The sequence below is a fragment of the Chrysemys picta genome, chromosome 4 (genome assembly GCF_011386835.1).
Source record: "Chrysemys picta bellii isolate R12L10 chromosome 4, ASM1138683v2, whole genome shotgun sequence".
NCBI lineage: Eukaryota > Metazoa > Chordata > Testudines > Emydidae > Chrysemys > Chrysemys picta.
Window position 1 is genome coordinate 4,912,263 of NC_088794.1, and position 20,100 is coordinate 4,932,362.

The window sequence follows — 20,100 nt, forward strand, 5'->3', positions numbered from 1 at the left end:
GAAATCCAGTCCTATCTCCCTGCCAGGGCAGCGGAATCCCCTTCGGTTCCTTTTGTTCAGGCTAGTTGGAAATATTCCAGCTGTCCCAGCTTCCCAGTAGAGATTATTCTGCATTATGACTGAGCTCAGTGTCAGGCTGTGTGTGTGTAGTGGGCACTCTGTGTGTGTGTGTGTGTTTGGTGTGCAGTGGGCACTGTGTGTGTGTGTGCATGTGGTGGGGGATACAGTGGAGCTGAATCTCAAGTGTGGGCAGGTGTGTATCCCTTGCCTTGCCCACTGCTCAGGCCGGCTTCCCCCCTCCTCCCAGTGCAGGGCTCCTTGTGAGGTCATAGAATCATAGGACTGGAAGGGACCTCGAGAGCTCATCTAGTCCAGTGGTTCTATGTAATAACAGACCGAGCAAAGTGAATCGCCATACAAAATAAAATAAAACACGCAAGTCTAAGCCTAACACAGTAAAAACTAAATGCAGGTAAATCTCACCCTCAGGGATGTTCCAACAAGTCTCTTTTACAGACAAGACTTCCTCTAAGTCTGGGTCCAACAATCACTCACACCCTTGAAGTTACTGCCCTTTGTTCCAGGTTCTTTCAGGCATCACCTTGATGTGGAGAGGCTGTCTTTTGTGCCAGCTGAAGACAAAATGGAGGGGTCTCCCAGAGGCTTAAAAAGACTTTCTCTTGCGGATGGAAACCCCTTCCCCTCTCCTATGCAGAATCCGGCTCCAAGATGGAGTTTTGGAGTCACACGGGCAAGTCACATGTGCATGCATGAGTCAGTTCCTTGCAGGCTGACGCCACATTCCCAGGAAAGCTCAGATGTGGACTGGTGTCTCTCAAATTTCATTGTTAGCTTACGTGTTTCTTGATTGGGCACTGACTGAGAATAGTCTTTTCTCAAGAAGCTGACCAACTGCTTCACTGAGGCTACTTAAAATCAAACCAGTACACAGACAATATTCATAACTTCGAATATAAAAATGATCATGCATACAAATAGGATGAATATATTCAGTAGATCATAACCTTTGCATAACTCTGTTTCACGGACTATAAGCTATAGGAAATGAATAAATTTAGTAAAAGAATAATCGGAATGAAGCTAGCATGCTTGGAGATATTTTGTAGGAGCATCTGCAGAGATACTTCAGTCCTCCTTTTTGCAGCCTGCCCTGACCTTGGCATTTTCAGTGAGGACTGCCCCAGGCACCTCCAGGTCACAGGAGGCAGAGAAACCAGGAGGACGAGTTATGAGCATAACTCCTAGAGGAAGTAGGGGCATAGTGTATCCTGGGCACAGACCTGGGGCGACAGACTTGGGAGTTTCTGAATACAGAGATTGCTGGCTGTTGGTTGTTTCTACTGGTGTTAAGGGAAGCAGAACTTTGTGTACATTCTTTGTAACCCCTCCCACATGGATTATACCAAAGAATAGAGCTGACTTGGATCATCAATTTTTCCTCCTAATACAATCAACCCTGCAATGCCTCACAGGTTGGCACCACGTAGGAGAAGGGGGCACCCACATGCCCTGGAGTATTAGGCTTCAGGCCTATATGGTAGTATCTATGTGGTAGTCCTAATGTAAAGATTATTAAACTTTATGCCTAGACAGCGGTATTTTTGTATCATTGCTCATCTAAAGATTATTACGCCATACGCCTCCATGGCACTACCTGTGTGGCATTATTCACCCAAAGGCCTAATTGGCATTACCCGTGGGTTATTGCTCACCTGCAAGGTATGTCTATAGAGTGTAACTTGGGTGGCATGTGGAGCTAGCCACCATAATTACATGACTAGCATCTCGGATTGATATGTACTTGGGGTGGCTAGCCCCTTCGGCTGCTTGCACCACTCCAACTACACTGGAAGTACCGGTGACCTATTGCTGACCTAAAGGTTCTCGGGTCACAAACCTACATGGTAATATCTGTGAGGTATTACTGCTTATGTCAAAATTATTAGGCCATAAACCTGCATAGAAGCCCCTGTCAGGTACGGCCCACTTATAGGGTATGAGACCTTAAGCCTAGATGGCAGTACCTGTGTGGTTTTGCTCACCGAATGAACAGTCCTTGTTATGGCACAAGTGCTTATTAAGGGCAAAATTGATGGTGTTAAAAATGGTGTCAAAACGGCAGTCTCATTTGCACATTTCTTTATATTTTTGACATCGAGCCAAGTTCATCGAAGAGGCGGCTCTGCCGGGTTCATCTGGAGTTACACTGGGAATGATTATGGCCCAAGTTTTTACTACAAAGCCCTTTTTATGTTGAGGTTTCTTACATATTTGAATGTCGTTTATTATAACATCAAATTCACTCACGTTGTCTACTCAAAACCTTGTCCCCTATTTGTGTATCTCTGACTGCCTCTTCCTAGTCAGTGGCTTTAGTGCCACAACCGAGGATAAAACCGTATTGTCAATTGTTCTGTCAGGCGGAGTGAGCCGTACGAGACCCAAACAAGAGGAAGTGTGCAGGACAGGAGTGCTGGGAGTGATGAAATAGCCTGGGCAGTGTGACGGATGTTAGACAGTCTTATCTTTGCCAAACAGACCTCTGAGTTTATTCTCCACGGTATGAGAACTGTGGGCCAGATTCATCAGTCTGCTCTGGCCGCTTTGTGCTCTTCTAGCAAAGCAAAGTATTTAGAACCCTAGTTTAGTTAAGCGTAAGGCCTTGTCTACACATGCAGATGTAGAGCGCTGGGAGTTAAACCAGATCTCAGAGACAGCAGCAGGGCAAGTGCTGATGTGTGTTCAAACTGTCAGCTGCAAGCGCAGTGGCGTGGCCACATTTGCGGCACTAGCAGTGGCATTTGGAGCAGTGTATTATGGGCAACTATCCCACAAAGCACCTCTTCCCATTCTGGTACTGAGGCTTGTGGGAAGGGGGAGGGGGGCACGGGGCATTCTGGGTCCTGTCCCACTGCCCCGTGATGCATCACTTCACATCCCAGCAATCCCTGTACTTCTGTCCACATTTGGCACCATTTTTCCACTTTTTTTTTACTGCATGCTCTGTCTTCCCTTTCGGGCTGCAGGAATGGATCCCGAACTGCTGAGGAAGATGCTGATGGGTCTCGCCAGCACGTCACGAATTGCAGTCGAGTTACTCCTTAAGCTACAAAGTGACAGTGAGGAGTCCGACCATGATGTCGACTCGCATGACGCATATGACACGAGATTGCTTGTGGCATTCATGGACATGCTCATCACTGTGGAACCCCGCTTTGGGGCTCGGGAAACAAGCACTGAGTGATGGGATCACATCGTCATGCAAGTCTGGGATGACGAGCAGTGGCTGCAGAACTTTCAGATGAGGAAAGCCATTTTTATGAGACTGTGCACTGAGCTTGCCCCACCCTGCGGCGCAAGGACACGAGATTGAGAGCTGCCCTGTGTGTGGCGATTGCAATCTGGAAGCTGGCAACTCCAGACAGCTATCAATCAGTCGCTAACCAGTTCGGAGTGGGCAAGTCGTCCATTGGAATAATGTTGATGTATGTTTGCAAGGCCATTAATCGCATTCTGCTCAGAAGAACCGTGACTCTAGGCAACGTGCGTGACATTGTGGATGGCTTTGCACAAATGGGTTTCCCTAACTGCGGAGGGGTGATAGATGGCACGCCTATTCCCATTCTGGCACCAGACCACCTAGCCTCCGAGTACATAAATTGGAAGGGGTATTTCTCTATGGTTCTCCAGGTGCTTGTGGATCACCGTGGGCGTTTCACGGACATTAATGCAGGCTGACCTGGAAAGGTGCATGACGCATGCATCTTTTGGAACACAGGATTTTTCAGGAAGCTGCAAGCCGGGACTTTCTTCCTGGACCAGAAGATCTCCATAGGAGAAGTCAAAATGCCCATTGTGATCCTTAGAGACCCCGCCTACCCTTTAATGCCATGGCTCATGAAACCGTACAGCGGGAGCCTTGACAGCAGCAAGGAGCGGTTCAACAACAGGCTGAGTTGGTGCAGAATGACTGTGGAGTGTGCTTTTGGCTGTTTAAAGGCCCGCTGGTGCTGTCTGTAAAGGAAGCTGGACCTGCCGATGACAACATCCCTACGGTTATAGCCTCGTGCTGTACCCTCCATAACATTTGTGAAGGGAAGAGTGAAAGCTTCACTCAGGCATGGACCACTGAGGTTCAATGCCTGGAGGCTGAATTTGAACAGCCAGAGACCAGGGCTATTAGAGGGGCCCAGCACGGGGCCATAAGGATTAGGGATGCCTTGAGGGAGTAATTCGATGCTGAAAGCCACCAGTAATGTTTGGTGCCCTGCACAGGAGTGAAGTGTAGTGGTTCAATGCTAGTGGTTCCAATGCTAGGCATCTGTGTTTGCTCCGTATGATGCACTGACTTGCAGTGTGTGTTGCTTACCTGGGCTACGGTATCTTTTACTTAATGCAATAAAGAATGTTTCCCAAACCAAAAAATTCATTTATTGAAAAGAAACACAATTGCTGGAGAAACACACATGGCCTGACACATCTGTGCTGTGTGGGAGGAAGGAAGGGGGTGGGGTGGGGAATGGAACAATCACAGATTTGCGTATGTCCTGTTATCATATTCAACCTTCCTGTTTCGAGTGCTGTGCAATGAGTGAGGCACTTCAGGCTGGCTAAAATGCCTGGTGGTGGGGGTTGAGTGCAGTGGGTAAGGGTCCTCCTTGCTTCTTTATGGCCCTCCCTGAGGCTGTGCAGCCTTTCGGCCATTGATAACAAGGAGGGCTGGGATCTCAAGTTTGCATCTGTAAAGCCAAAATGCAACATTTTACAGAGGCAGCATTGTTCACACCAGACGGAGCAATGATTTGGCCGAACTTAAAGAGAAGCACATTGTACACAATAGCACAAACTGTCTGTCCCAAGGCGAGCGCACATAACCCACAAAAGCCCCCAAATGGTGAGTAACCACAGGGGTAGGGGGAACTGATTGTTCCAGGGCCGTACTGTCCTCTGGGGTCCTGTGTCATGGGGAGAGCCCACAGCTGCAGGGGACCCCTATACTCAACACTGTCCCCACATTTTCCACAGGCTGGGTTCGTCCTGGAAGATATCTCACTGCTGAGGGTGACCTGGGAAGCAAGGGAGGGTCTTCTGTAACAATGCAGTTTCCACCCTGCTAATTTCAATGAATGTTTGCAATGTCTTTGAAACACAGTCAGATTTTAATGATGCACACTGGACCCACTTTAACCACACTTCCAAACTTGCTTGCCAAGTTACGCAATCTCAGTTTGGCAGGCACAGACTTTTAATCATGCCCACTGGGAGCTTATTAAAATGGTCAGAAGCTAATACTGTTTCTGGAGAGATGGGTCAATTACACTAAATTGATCGCCTAAGGTCCTGAGATGGAGGCACCTGGATGTGTAACCTCCCTGGAATTTTCCTTTTTGTTTTGTTGCCAGAGCCAGGGTGATTATTTTGAACCAGCACGCATAATCGCCCAAGTGCATTGCCTTGTTCCTCATAGGGGAATTAAAGAAATTACCAGCAGAGAATTCCCTAAGAGGGAACATACAGAGACAGAAACTAATTATTTCATTTGTAACTGCAAAACTGCACAGAAGATACATTTGAAATTCAAAACTGTTGCTCCAGTGACTATATTAGTATCAAACAAATACTACTATTAATTCTACTAATGTCAGACCTACACATCCACCTCTCTCTCTATAGCCCGCATACCCTCTGCCCAGACCTTGTAGACCAGGACAGACACATCTTGACTGGATGTTCCTTATTGCCATGGGAAAACAGCGAAAGGATATGGACAGAATAAAAATGTTTTAAACTGAAACTACTATCACAGCCACAGTTTACAAAACAGGCCCTCCCATAGGAACGAATAATTCCCTTCGCTGCAGGAATGATTGGAATATTCTGATCTGTGGCATGCAGATCTGATAATCATGACCTCTTCTGGCCTTAAAATCTATGGACCCGTGTACCGACTTAATTTCCTGTTTAAAAATAATGCAAAGAGAAGCCTCTGTATTCGGAACTGTTTGGATGAATTCAGAGCGGAATAAAAAAAAATTAAAACCAGTTGCTAAAGAAAGAAAAGAACATTTTGAAAATCCACCCACTCCCCAAATATACAGCGCACTTCATTTCTGATCTATAACAACTCTCCTGGGATTTCTATTTCTATTCCTGGATCCCCTGGCATTCCAGTCCGGTCCAGCTCATCTGTAATCTGCCGGACTCCCAGACATGCCCCCAGCTCTGCATCAAATGCTGATTTGCATCACCTTGGTTTCCATTACATTAAATATGTAGAATACTTGCGCATGCACACACACACACACACACACACACACACACACACACACACACACACACACACACACACACACACACACACAATCTCTACCAACACACTTTAGTTGAGAGGATAGATAGCCTAGCATTTAGAGTGCCTGTGGTAGGGCAGGGAGGTGAGCTGTAATGGGGGCAAACACACAATTAGAGCCTGGGGACTGGCTAGAGCAACATTTAGGGTGCTAGCATGTTAGATGAGGTGGGTTCATGTCCCTGCCCCCCGTCAATGAGATTTTGACAGTCAATAGTATTTACATTTCTAAGTGCCCAAAGGCTTTTTTGAAAATGATATTGGAGCAACATAACCTACAAAGGGTGTGACACTCTAAGGGTATGTCTACACTACCCACCCACGAAAGCTTATGCCCAAATAAATGTGTTAGTCTCTAAGGTGCCACAGGACTCCTCGTTGGTTTTGAGTGTACTGAATTTCTCTGCTCCCACACTACTCTTGTGCATCCAAGAGGCATCACACAGACGAGGGAATGTGGAGCAGAGAGTGTCTGGGGACAGGAGTGGGAGCGTGTGTTATGGTGTTGGGCCCTGTAGAGATAGTGTAATGGACCTGCTGGCTCATGGTCAGGCCCCACCGCCCACCCCACTCCAGAATTAGCTGGAGGAAAAGGATTGGGCCACAGCTCATTCTGGGAGGGGATCTGGTTCGTGTATGGCCACCAGAGAGCGCTGTCTTACCCAAGTTCCGCATGGTGACAGCAGAGGGGTCCGTGTGACCGGGCAAGGCAGTGCCACCCAGAGGGCACAAGAGGATGAGGGTCAGCCAGCGAGCTGCTGCGAGTGGGCAGGGGCGGCCAGAGGCAGCCGCCTGGGAGCTGGCTGTGGAAGAGGAGGACAAGTAGCAGGCGGCCTGAGAGCAGGGCCAGAGGCCGGGGATGGGAAGTTGTAAGCAGAGCACTGAAGTACCTGAGGCTCTCAGAAGGCGAAGTGTTTAATGGGGACCCACCAAGGGACAGAGAACCCACCAAGAGCCTAGGGCTCGAAGGGCCACCGCGCTGACCTCTGCGCTCACGGTACACGGAGCTCACTAGAAGGGACTGGTGAACTCCCAGCAACACCCTCCACCGGGCACAGTGGATTCGATAGCCGCAAAGGAAGAGCTGGACTGTTCCTTGCAGCGTGCGGGCCCCGATTGTGCCTGTTAGGCACAGCCAGCCCAGATCCTTACAGGTATTTAGGTGCCTACCTCACATTGAAATCAATGGGGCCCAGATATGAAATCAATAGACCTAGTAACGTCACTGGGACTTAGAGCAGGCCCATGGGGAACAGCACCTCCTCCTGTCCAGGTTCAGTCCTCTCTGCTGCCTTCAAAGAGGGAGGGAGGGCATGACCCTATCTCCCCCCTCCTTCTCCCGCTGTGGCTCTGGCCTGTTGACTTCAATGGGACCACTTCAATTTACACCACCCAGAAACTCCAAATGAGCGATGTCAGTTACACCAGCAAAGAATCTGGTATAGAGACTTCAATGGGGCTTCTTTGCTTCACACCCCCTAAGGATCTGGCCCACTGACTTCAGTGGATCTAAGCTGATTTATGCCAGCTGGGGATCTGGCCCCACTGAATGACACAGTGTTTATGGGCAATGGACATTAGCAGGAGATCCGGGCAATTAACTTGAATAGAGCATTTCTTGTTTACACCTGGTCCACTGGCATCAATAGAGTTATGCTGACGCACAGCAGCTAGGGATCTGGCTTTCACACGGCTGAGTGGGGAAAAACAGTGATGTCTAAAGAATGATAATATGAGTTTGATTCCCATTAGCACTCGCTCCCTTCATGGGTTTGGGTCTGAGGTGGGGGACGAAGGCTAGAAGAGTGAAGCTGCTCACTGGAGTTAAGCTTTTCAAAAGCGAATAGTGATTTTGGGTGCCATGCTTGAAGCACCGCAAGAGGACTGGACTTTCAGAGAGCGCCAAGCACCCACCTGTGACGGGTTGGATCACAGAAACCCCCTTGGGAGCTGCCAACTGATGTGCCAAGACTACTTCTGCCCCTGCTTTCCTGCCCTGGCTGCTTGGGACTCCAGAGCCCTGCCTTGTTTAAGCCTGCTGCAAACCCAGACCCAGGTCTGAACCACGTCCCCTAACCGCTGTAGGCTTACCTGGAAGCTGCTTGAGAAATGTTCCTGTCTTTAACACTCAGATGCTCAACTCCCAATGGGGTCCAAACCCTGAATAAATCCATTTTACCCTGTATAAAGCTTATACAGGGTAAACTCATAGATTGTTCGCCCTCTCTAACACTGATAGAGAGATATGCACAGCTGTTTCCCCCCCCAACCCGTGCAGGTACTAATACATACTCCGGGTTAATTAATAAGTAAAAAGTGATTTTATTAAGTATAAAAAGTTGGATTTAAGTGGTTCCAAGTAATAACAGACAGAAGAAAGTGAATTAGCAAGTAAAATAAAATAAAACACGCAGATCTATCTCTAATACAGTAATGAAACTAAACACAGATAAAAACCTCACCCTCAGTGGTGTTCCATTAAGCTTCCTTTTACAGACTAGGCTCCCCCTAGTCTGGGTCCAGCAATCACTCACAACCCCTGTAGTTACTGTCCTCTGTTCTAGTTTCTTTCAGGCATCTTTGGGGGTGGAGAGGCTCTCTCTTGAGCCAGCTGAAGACAAAATGGAAGGGTCTGCCAGGGATTTTTAAAGACTTTCTCCTCTGGGTGAACACCCCTTGCACTCCCTGTGCAGAATCCAGTTACAAAATGGAGTTTTAGAGTCAGATGGGTAAGTCATATGTCCCTGCACAACTGTGTTCCTTACCAGCCAAGCCACATTCCCACGAAAGCTTAGATGTGGATTGGCGTCTCTCAAAGTTCATTGTTAGCTTAAGTGTTTCTTGATTGGGCACTTACTAAGAAAAGTCTTTTCTCTGGAAGCTGACAAAATGCTTCACTGAGGCTACTTAAAATCAAACAAGTACCTAGCCAATATTCATAACTTTGAGTAAAAAATGATACATGCATGCAAATAGGATGAATATATCCAGTAGATCATAACCTGTGCAGAGATATGTTACATGGCCTATCTAGCATAAACCATATTCCAGTTATGTCATATTTCCAGCCATGAGCATATTTCTATAAAGAATTATGGGTGCAATGTCACACTCTGTTAATCACCAGTTTGGGGAATATCCTCCTTTTTGCAGGTTTCAGAGTAGCAGCCGTGTTAGTCTGTATCCGCAAAAAGAACAGGAGTACTTGTGGCACCTTAGAGACTAACAAATTTATTAGAGCATAAGCTTTCGTGGACTACAGCCCACTTCTGATATGCATCTGAAGAAGTGGGCTGTAGTCCACGAAAGTTTATGCTCTAATAAATTTGTTAGTCTCTAAGGTGCCACAAGTACTCCTGTTCTCCTTTTTGCAGCCTGCCCTGACGTTGGCATTTTCAGTGAGTTCTGCCCCAGGCACCTCCGGGTCACAGGAGGCAGAGAAACCAGGTGGAGGATTTATGAGCATGACTCCTGGAGGAAGTAGGGGCATAGTGTTTCCTGGGCAAAAACTTGGGGTGACAGACTTGGGAGTTTCTGAATACAGAGATTGCTGGCTGTTGGTTGTTTCTACTGGTGTTCAGGGAAGCAGGACTTTGTGTACATTCTTTGTAACCCCTCCCACATGGATTATACCAAAGAATAGTGCTGACTTGGATCATCAATTTTTCCTCCTAACACAATCAACCCTGCAATGCCTCACAGGTTGACAAAACTTACGAGAAGGGGGCACCAACATTCCCTGGAGCACTGATAATGCCAGGAAAGCCTGAACACTGGTGGAGGATAATTTCTGCTTCCATAGTGGAGAAGGGAACATTCGAAAAGATTTCAGTCTCCACAAAAAAATAACCCTTTGTGGATCAGCTCTACACAGTACCCAACTTGCACTAAAAACAGCAGGATGAAATCTACCCCAAACATCATACTCTGTAACTCTGGTAGAAAGGAATCATTTAATAACACAGTAGAAAAGAGTAGGTCAAATTAATCCCCAGGGCACCAATTACACTGAGGTGGCTTTGGTTCACTGAACGCATTTATTAGGTGTTATGGCTCTTTGAGCTCAGGTATTCCCAGTTGCTCCAGGAATCATGTCCCACAGATCAAACAGCTCAGTATAAAATTTCCCGAATGCTCCAAATTGGCAGTTTCTATTGATGGGGAAATGCCACCACATCGCTCTCTCTCTTCTCAGCAGGTACGTGCGATTGTCCTGAATTACAGTCACACGCAGACACCATGGTGATCAGCAGGTATTGAATTCAAGACCTCAGGCACTTAATGCCTCAGTCCCAACTCCTACCACTTCAGCTAAAGGAGCGACCTCCTTGGTTGGAAAAAATAGGCAATTACCTAGTCACTGAAGCCAGTGCTTTCCCTTATGTCTCTGGGTTTTCATACAGGCTAAAGTAAATGCCAAAAAGCTTAATTAGCACAGTAAGGAAGTCTTACCCCAAACCGACATGCCAAGCCACAGAGCTCACCTTGCCCAAAGAGGGTAGAAAGATTGAGACTCCTTTACTCTCACCCCTTTTTTGAGTTTACACATAATCTCCTCACACTGAAAAAATTTTCAACCTGTTTCTCTTACAGCAGAGCCACAAGTCACTACTTGCTGCTCAGATACGTGAACAGGAGTGTTCGTCTGTGGAGCATGATTAACCTGTGTGTCATTGTATTTACGCAGTGTCTATGTTATCATACAACTGGAATGACCAGCTGTGAACATCTGGCTGTGTGGACTAAGCCCTTCCCTGAGCGGGTACTGATGTCCATTGAGAAACTGACCTCTCTTTGTCTTCACTTACTTCATTACAGAGAAGGGACAGGTTTTCCGAATCATCCACCTGCCCACATCTCTGTAGCTGTCTGATCTCTGTTCAGAGGAGATGGAAGAGGGAAATCACTCGGAGGCGACTGAGTTCATTCTCTCAGGACTGACAGATCGTCCGGAGCTGCAGGTCCCCCTGTTTCTGGTGTTCCTACTGATTTATGGTATCACCCTGGTGGGGAACGGAGGGATGATCTTGTTAATCATCATTGATCCACGACTCCACACCCCCATGTACTTTTTCCTCAGTAATTTGTCTTTCTGTGACCTCTGCTTTTCTTCAATAATTTCCCCTAAAATGCTGCTGAATTTCTTAGGCGAGAGGAAAAGTATTTCTTACACTGCCTGCGCTGTGCAAATGTATCTCTGTATCATTTCTGCAGATGTTGTGTGCCTCTTGCTGGCTGTGATGGCGTATGACCGTTATGTGGCCATCTGTAACCCACTGCTCTATACGGTCACCATGTCCAGGCAGCTTTGTAACCAACTAGTGGCTGGGGTATACGCTGTGGGATTGGTGGATTCAATGATACACACGTGGCTTACATTTCGGCTGTCATTCTGTAGCTCCAACATCATCAATCATTTCTTCTGTGACATCCCCCCACTGTTGGTGCTCTCCTGTTCTGACACCCGCATCAATGAGATTGTGATGTTTGCCTTCATTGGCTGCATTACGGTGATCTGTTTTGTGCCTGTCCTCCTCTCCTATGTCTATATCATCTCCACCATCCTGCAGATCCGCTCTGCCGAGGGCCAGCGCAAAGCCTTCTCCACCTGCTCTTTCCACTTGACTGCTGTAGTCCTGTTTTATGGCATCCCACTTTTCATGTATTTACGTCCCCCCTCCAGCTATTCCATGGACATAGACAAAGTGGCCTCAGTGTTTTACACACTGGTGATCCCCATGTTGAACCCCCTCATCTACAGCCTGAGGAACACGGAGGTGAAGGATGCCCTGAGGAAAGCAATGAATAAACTCCTAACCAATTCTTGAAGCTGCTAAACTCAGTACTCGTTTAGTGGTGGGGAGTGGAAACGGGTGAATTCAATTCAGATCCCATTGCAATGTAATTTCGCAGAGCCTATGGTAGTATTGTTCCTTATTCTATTGTTATTATTATTAATTTGTTTGTATTGTAACAAGGTCTGCAGGCCCCAACTGCGATCAGTGGACAAAACACTGGAAGCATCGCAGGGCCAGAAAGAGATAACGATTCTATAGACTGTTAGCTAGGAGCACCAACCTAGAGGGTGAGATGCTGAACTTCACGTCTGTGTTCCAAGGGTTATTTAATTAGTTCTCCACAGTAGAACAACTTTGAAAGGAGAGATTGAAAACAACCCAGACTGGAATAGCACATCACTCAGGGGCTGGGATACTTTCTGGAAATGCAGGAAACCCAAGTGCAGAGTGTGACCATTTCAGTCACAGACACCCCCATTGGGACTGTCACCTGATGTGCTGAAATTACCTCTGAGCCCATTTTCCCTGCCAGCCTGGGCCTCCAGAACCCTGCCTTGTTGAACCAGACACACTAGCCTGCTGCAACACAGACCCAGTCTCTGGGTCACGCCCCCAAAGCTGCAGCTCTAGACTGAAACCAACTCAGGAGGAGACCTGTCTCCACCACGCAGACACCCAGCTCCCAATGGGATCTAAACCCCAAATAAAGTAATTTTACTCTGTATGAAGCTTATCCTGGGTAAAATGATAAATGTTCACCCTCTATATCACAGATAGAGAAATATTCAGAGCTTTTTGCCCCCCCAGGTAACAATTACTTAGCTGCGTTTATAAATAAACAAAAGTGATTATATTAAGTATAAAAGTAGGATTTAAGTAGGATCAGACAGAACAAAGTAAGTCACCAAGCAAAATAAAACAAAACATGCAAGTCTAAGCTTAATACACTCAGAAATCAACTGCAAATGTTAACTTCTCACCCTGGTGGTTACTTCAGGCAAGAACTTTCTCAGGTCCGATGCCTTTTCTGACCTGGGTCCAGCCATTTCTCACCCACCCCTGTGTTTACAATCCTTTTCTTTCCTGGTGCTTGCAGGTATCTCTGTGGTGGGGGAGGCCGTCTCTTAAGGCAGCTGAAGATACTCATTGTTTGCTTCCCGGCTTGATATGGAACTTCCCTAAGGTGAAAAGAACATGAGTACTTGTGGCACCTTAGAGACTAACACATTTATTAGAGCATAAGCTTTGGTGGGCTACACCCCACTTCTTTGGATGCATATAGAATGGAACCTATATTGAGGAGATATATATACACATATACAAAGAGCATGAACAGGTGGGAGTTGTCTTACCAACTCTGAGAGGCCAATTAAGTAAATGAAAAAAAACTTTTGAAGTGATAGTACTGATTATTCAATTTAGGATTGAATAAGGACTGGGAATGGCTGAGGCATTGCAAACATTGAATCTATCTCCCCTTGTAAGTATTCTCACACTCCTTATCAAACTGTCTGTACTGGGCTATCTTGATTATCACTTCAAAAGTTTTTTTTCACTTACTTAATTGGCCTCTCAGAGTTGGTAAGACAACTCCCACCTGTTCATGCTCTCTATATGTGTATATATATATCCTCAATATATGTTCCATTCTATGCATCCGAAGAAGTGGGCTGTAGCCCACGAAAGCTTATGTTCTAATAAATTTGTTAGTCTCTAAGGTGCCACAAGTACTCCTGTTCTTTTTGCGGATACAGACTAACACGGCTGCTACTCTGAAACCTTCCCTAAGGTGGGAAACCTTTGTTTGGAATTCCACCCCCGTCTGGAAAAGTACCGGCTTCAAGATGGATTTCAGTATCAGGTGACATGGTCACATGTCACTGTAAGACCCCAGTCTCCATTATTCCTGGATTGGCCCACACATAGACAGGAAGTCTTGCAGGTAAACGGAGCCATTCACGGTTCATTGTTTCTGAAGCACCCTTAATGGCCTCCACTTAATATGTCTACATCAGTAATACAAGTTTTTATCTTATTCTCCTAACTCCAGACATAGAAATAATCCATGTAAACAAATAGGATGAACACACTTAGTAGATTATGGTCTTTATAATGATATGTTACATGGGGCACTTAGCATAAGGCATATTCCAGTTATGTCCTATACATAAGCATATTTTCATAAAGCATATGGAGTGCAGTGTCACACATAGCTTGCCCAGCACTGGACAGAAGGGGGAACTGAACCTGGATCTCCCACCTCACAGGTGAAACCCCAACTACTGGGCTAAAAATTACAATGGGAAGGACCACCACCGCCTCCTACAGTGGTTGCTTTGCAACCGGCACCTAAATCCTCCCCCTGCACAAACACATTGTTTTGGAATAAAGCTATTAGGAGTCTTTGTAATACATTTGGAGAGGTGACAGATAAATAAAGTGGAATACATTCACCTCAGTTTTGTATCATTTTAAAATGTCCTCACGGGAGAGACAGCGATCCAGACTGGCTGATGCTCTGGACCTCTGTGTTCTATTCCCACAAGGAAACACACGCTAACAACATTACCTGAATGTGCTGTGCACACCTGTTGTCCTGGGAACAAAGATGCTCCAGGGAGCAAATCTGAAAGTCATCAAAGCCAAATTTAGCCTGTGCCACCCAAGGATGAAGCTACAGAGGTATTAAGGGTAATGTTGGTGTGGTTAGCGAACAGGGAAAGATTCAATTCTGATTTTACGGTTCTGATTTAGGGTTCTGAGCAGATACTGCTTCCGTCCTCAACTCATTGTAAGTGAAGGGAGGAAAAACAAAGAGGTACCACCAAGTCATGGGTAAACAGGTCAGTTTCAGAGAATTTCAGCCTTTAATTGAAATGACAGTGAGCCATTCATGGGAGGGGAAGGAAGGAATTATCCTGAGAGGAGAAATTTCAACTTTTCTGAAGGTGTTAACCTATCAAAAGAAGGAAAGAGCTTTACCAAGGGAGGGAGAAGAGTGATGGAAAAGGGGGAAAAGGTTGGAATGGGGGCACGGAAGGGGTGGGAAGAGGCGGGGCCTCATGGAAGGGGTGGAGTGGGGGTGGGGCCGAGGGTGGCGGAGGGGAGGTGTCAGTAAATGCAGCCTTCAGGCTAATGTACTAGTCTTCATGTGGCCCTCGTGGTCATCTGAGTTTGAGAATCCTGGTATAAAGGTTATACGGTTTAAACTCATAAATTGTTCGCCCTCTATAATACTGATAGAGATGCACAGCTGTTTGCTTTCCCCAGGTATTAATCACTTACTCTGCATTAATTAATGAGTAAAAAGTGATTTTATTACATACAAAAAGTAGGATTTAAGTGGTTCCAAGTAATAAAAAACAGAACAAAGTAAATTACCAAACAAAATAAAATAAAGCACGCAAGTCTAAGCCTAACACAGTAAAAACTAAATGCAGGTTAATGTCATCCTCAGAGATATTCCAATAAACCTCTTTTATGGACTAGACTTCCTCCTAGTCTGGGTCCAGCAATCACTCATATCACTGTAGTTACTGTCCTTTGTTCAAGTTTCTTTCAGGCATCTCTTTGGGGTGCCAGCTGAAGACAAAATGGAGGGGTTTCCTAGGGGCTTATATAGACTCTCTCTTGTGGATGGAAACCCCTTCGATCTCCTATGCATAATCCAGGTCCAAGATGGAGTTTTGGAGTCACATGGGTAAATCACATGTCCATGCATGACTCAGTTCCTCACAGGCTGACGCCAGATTCCCAGGAAAGCTCAGATGTGGATTGGCGTCTCTCAAAGTTCATTGTTTGCTTAAGTGTTTCTTGACTGAGCAGTTACTGAAAATTATCTTTTCTCAAGAATCTGAACAACTTCTTCACTGAGGCTACTTAAAATCAAACAAGTACACAGATAATATCCATAACATTGAATAGAAAAATGATAGATGCAACCAAAACTGGATGAATATATCCTGTACATCATAACCTCTGCAGAGATATGTGACATAAAACATAATCCAGTTTTTCATATTTACAGTCATACGCATATTTCTATAAAGCATTATGGGATGCAACATTGCACTCTGTTTCACGGAGTATAAGTTATAGGAAATAAGTAAAATTAACAAAAGAATTGGGAGGAAGCTGGCATGCTCTGAGATATTTTTTAGCACCATCTGCAGAGATGTTGCAGAGATCTTCAGAATGGATAACCTCCTTTTTGCAGCCTGCCCTGACTTTGGCATTTTCACTGAGGACTGCACCAGGCACCTCCGGCTCAGAGGAGGCACAGAAGCCAGGAGGACGAGTTATGAGCATCACTCCTAGAGAAAGGAGTTGTGAGCATGACTCCTAGAGGAAGTAGGGGCATAATGTTTCCTGGGTACAGACCTGGAGGGACAGAGATGGGAGTTTCTGAATACAGAGATTGCTGGCTGTTGGTTGTTTCTACTGGTGTTCAGGGAAGCAGGACTTTGCGTATATTCTTTGTGACCCCCTCCCCCACAGATTATACCAAAGAATAGAGCTGACTTGGATCATCAATTTGTCCTTCTATACAATCAACCTTGCAATGCACTGATAATGCCAGCCAAGCCTACACACCCGTGGGGGATCATTTCTGCTACCATAGTGAAGAAGGGAACAGTCATCGCTGGGCCTGCCATGGATCTCCTTGGGGGGAGGTGATGACCACAATGTCCTTGTGCATCTGCAGCCATGGATCAGTGCATGGGCCCATCCCTGTGGTGACCTCACCCTTTCATGTCAATCGGACACTACTGTCAGTCAGCACCACACCTTTGGTGTTACTGGGATAGTTTCTAGGTTGGTGGTTGTGACATACCAGGGTCCAACCCAGACTAATCAGCAGCTGTGTCACATCTGCCTGCAACCTGGCAATGCCTTGCTGAAGGGGCTTCCACCTGGGTCACTCACAAACAAGCGTCTAGCAGGCAAATCACACCCTGAGCATGTGTGTGTGTAACTGCAGCCTGGCCAGGAATAGCTGGGTTACACTCAGGCTCTCACCACACTTGGTCATACTGCAGGGTGACCCCAACACACTCCCCAGTCTTCGATTTCCCTCCCGAAATGTATGTCCTGTGCTGCCCAGTCCTCTCCTGGACAATACAAGTTACATTGTCCATTATTCTTTAGTAGCACTAATATCCATGCAACTTAGCTTCTCAGACACTTTAAACACACTGGATTAGATTCATTGACTACAAATATAGATTTTAAGTGAGTGCAAATAAGGAGGTATAGAAGTCAGACATGGTTACAAGAAAAATAAAGCTAGAATGCCACTGGTGCCTAAGTTAACAAATGATGAGAAATTAAAAGCAAAAGTTTCCTCACCACATGCTTCCAGCCGTCTTACTGACCAAACTTCTTAGGTCAGGACCCCTCACCAAGTTCAAGGGCTGCTTCCTTTATCCCTTCAGATGCAGTGAATCAATAGGCAGAGGCAGAGAGAGAGAGAGAGAGAGAGAGAGAGGTGCTTTGGGATGTCTGCTCCCTTTTTGTATAGTGATATCCCCCCTTTGAGAAACATTTCCACCTGGTTACCAGGAGACAAAAGCTCTATGTAGAAGGATGTTCCCTGCTGCTTTTTCCTCACCTTTTGGGGATTCCTTTGTTTCCCTTCCTGCTTGATGACTCTGGTTACTCTTTAGATACAAAATTAAGCAGCGCACACATTTCTTTGTGTAAGACAGAGCCGTTTGCCAGCCTGAGTCTGGAACACATAGTAATAACCTGATACATTGTAATTTTATAACTTCACATCCAGGAGCCCCTCACTTAACGTTGTAGTTCTGTTCCTGAAAAATGCGACTTTAAGTGAAACGATGTTAAGCGAATCCAATTTCCCCATAAGAATTAATGTAAATAGGGTGGTTAGGTTCCAGGGAATTTTTTTTTTTGCCAGACAAAAGGCATTATATACATTTTAAACAATTTTAAACAAGCAATTTAATACAGGTATAAGTTAAAAAAATGTTAAAGAAACAATTTAATACTACAATCATCATTGCTGAGTATGAAGCAATGGGAGGTGCCCCCACGTAACCCCACACAGGCACAGCCCAGTGGCACTGCAGACGAGGCAGGCAAGGAGCCTGAAGTTGCCGTAGGTAGGAGAAGCAGGTTGCACAGCACCAGCGGCAGCTTCCCGTACTGTGCAAGCACCAGGTGTGGGGGGGCTTAACCCTCGGCCCACCCACTCCACCCCTTCCCCCAAGACCCCACCCTTAAGCCGCCTGTTCTCCCCCCACCTCCTCCCCTTTTACTCCACACGCCGCATCCTCGCTTCTACCCAAACCTCCACTGACTTCTGAACGCCGCAAACCAGCTGATTGCCATGGGCTGAAGGTGGAGGGAGCAGGGAGAAGATGCTGATCTATGCAGTCTGCTGATGGGAGGCATTGCAGAGGCGGAGGGGAGCTGATAGGTGGGCTGCCAGCTGTGGACAAAGCAGGCAGCCAAACAACGTTATAGCGGAGCATTGCACAACTTTAAACGAGGAGGTTCTGCAATGGAGCAGCGACGTAAGATCAAAACAACGATAAGCAAGAGGACGTTAAGTGGAGAGTTACTGTACATTATCAAAAATATTGTAATAATATTTACAATGAGACCATGACTATTTCTAATGGACTCATAGCTTTATTTAGCATCTTAAAGCTGAGCTCTGTGTGCAGATAATATGCATGCAAGAGGGATAGTTTTGTGAACTGCAAAAGTCCGTAGCATGCTGTGGTCTCCTCCTGAGCTCCTCTGCTCATCATGTGTTCTCCATCAGCAAAATGAGTGAACCTATCCTTCCTACTTTGGGGAGTAACCTAGCAAGGGAAGGACAAAGCATACCATGGTGATTGGCATGCTATACATAGCTAGATAATCTGGGATACTCTTACATGTCTTACAGGTTTTACATTCCACCTATTGGGGCTGGGAGAATGAGGTTATTCTGAAACCAGGAATGACTGAGAAGATATCAGCTACAGTGCAAACAATTAGTACGTTTCAACTGTATCTAACTTTCTGTTCCTTTGATTCCAAATTTATTGGTAAGACTGGTTGAAAATTTTTTCCATGATATTCTCATTTCCCTGGAAATTATCAGCTTTCCATCAAAATACCAAACTCCCCTCCTCCCTAAACCATGGCTGTGGGACTCTGGTGAAGTTCCAGGGCAGTTCAGCAGGAGGAGAGACCATCATGCATCATGGGAGGGGTGTAGTTCAGCCTGGGAGCCTGGCCCATGGAAGAGATTGGTGGTGTGTGGTTTCTGAGTCACCCCCATGGTATTTCCGAGTCAAAATATGAAGTTCTTAGAAAAAGAATTCGGTTTGCACAAAAAACAAAAAACAAAAACCCTTTGTGGATCAGTTCTACCCAACTTGCACTGAAAACAGCAGGATGAAATATACCCCTAACCTCATACTCTGTAACTCTGGTAGAAATTGCATCATTTAATAACTGTAACCTCCCTGGAATTTTCATTTTTGTTTTGTTGCCAGAGCCAGGGTGATTATTTTGAACCAGCGTCATAATTGCCCAAGTGCATTGCCTTGTTCCTCATAGGGGAATTAAAGAAATTACCAGCAGAGAATTCCCTAAGAGGGAACATACAGAGACAGAAACTAATTATTTCATTTGTAACTGCAAAACTGCACAGAAGATACATTTGAAATTCAAAACTGTTGCTCCAGTGACTATATAAGTATCAAACAAATACTACTATTAATTCTACTAATGTCAGACCTACACATCCACCTCTCTCTCTATAGCCCGCATACCCTCTGCCCAGACCTTGTAGACCAGGACAGACACATCTTGACTGGATGTTCCTTATTACCATGGGGAAACAGCGAAAGGATATGGACAGAATAAAAATGTTTTAAACTGAAACTACTATCACAGCCACAGTTTACAAAA

The 20,100-nt window shown here is 45.8% G+C and overlaps 1 protein-coding gene across 1 annotated transcript; it reads left to right on the forward strand.

Annotated features, from left to right (window-relative positions):
* Positions 1-11,253: 11,253 nt before the first annotated feature.
* Positions 11,254-12,198, forward strand: LOC135983471 (olfactory receptor 5AR1-like). The gene has a single exon (XM_065595775.1). The coding sequence runs from the start codon at positions 11,260-11,262 to the stop codon at positions 12,196-12,198; it is 939 nt and encodes a 312-aa protein (XP_065451847.1). The 5' UTR covers positions 11,254-11,259.
* Positions 12,199-20,100: the final 7,902 nt, after the last annotated feature.

Coding starts and splice junctions, on each gene's coding strand:
- LOC135983471 (XM_065595775.1), top strand. CDS start 11,260: ATGGAAGAGGGAAATCACTCGGAGGCGACTGAGTTCATTCTCTCAGGA.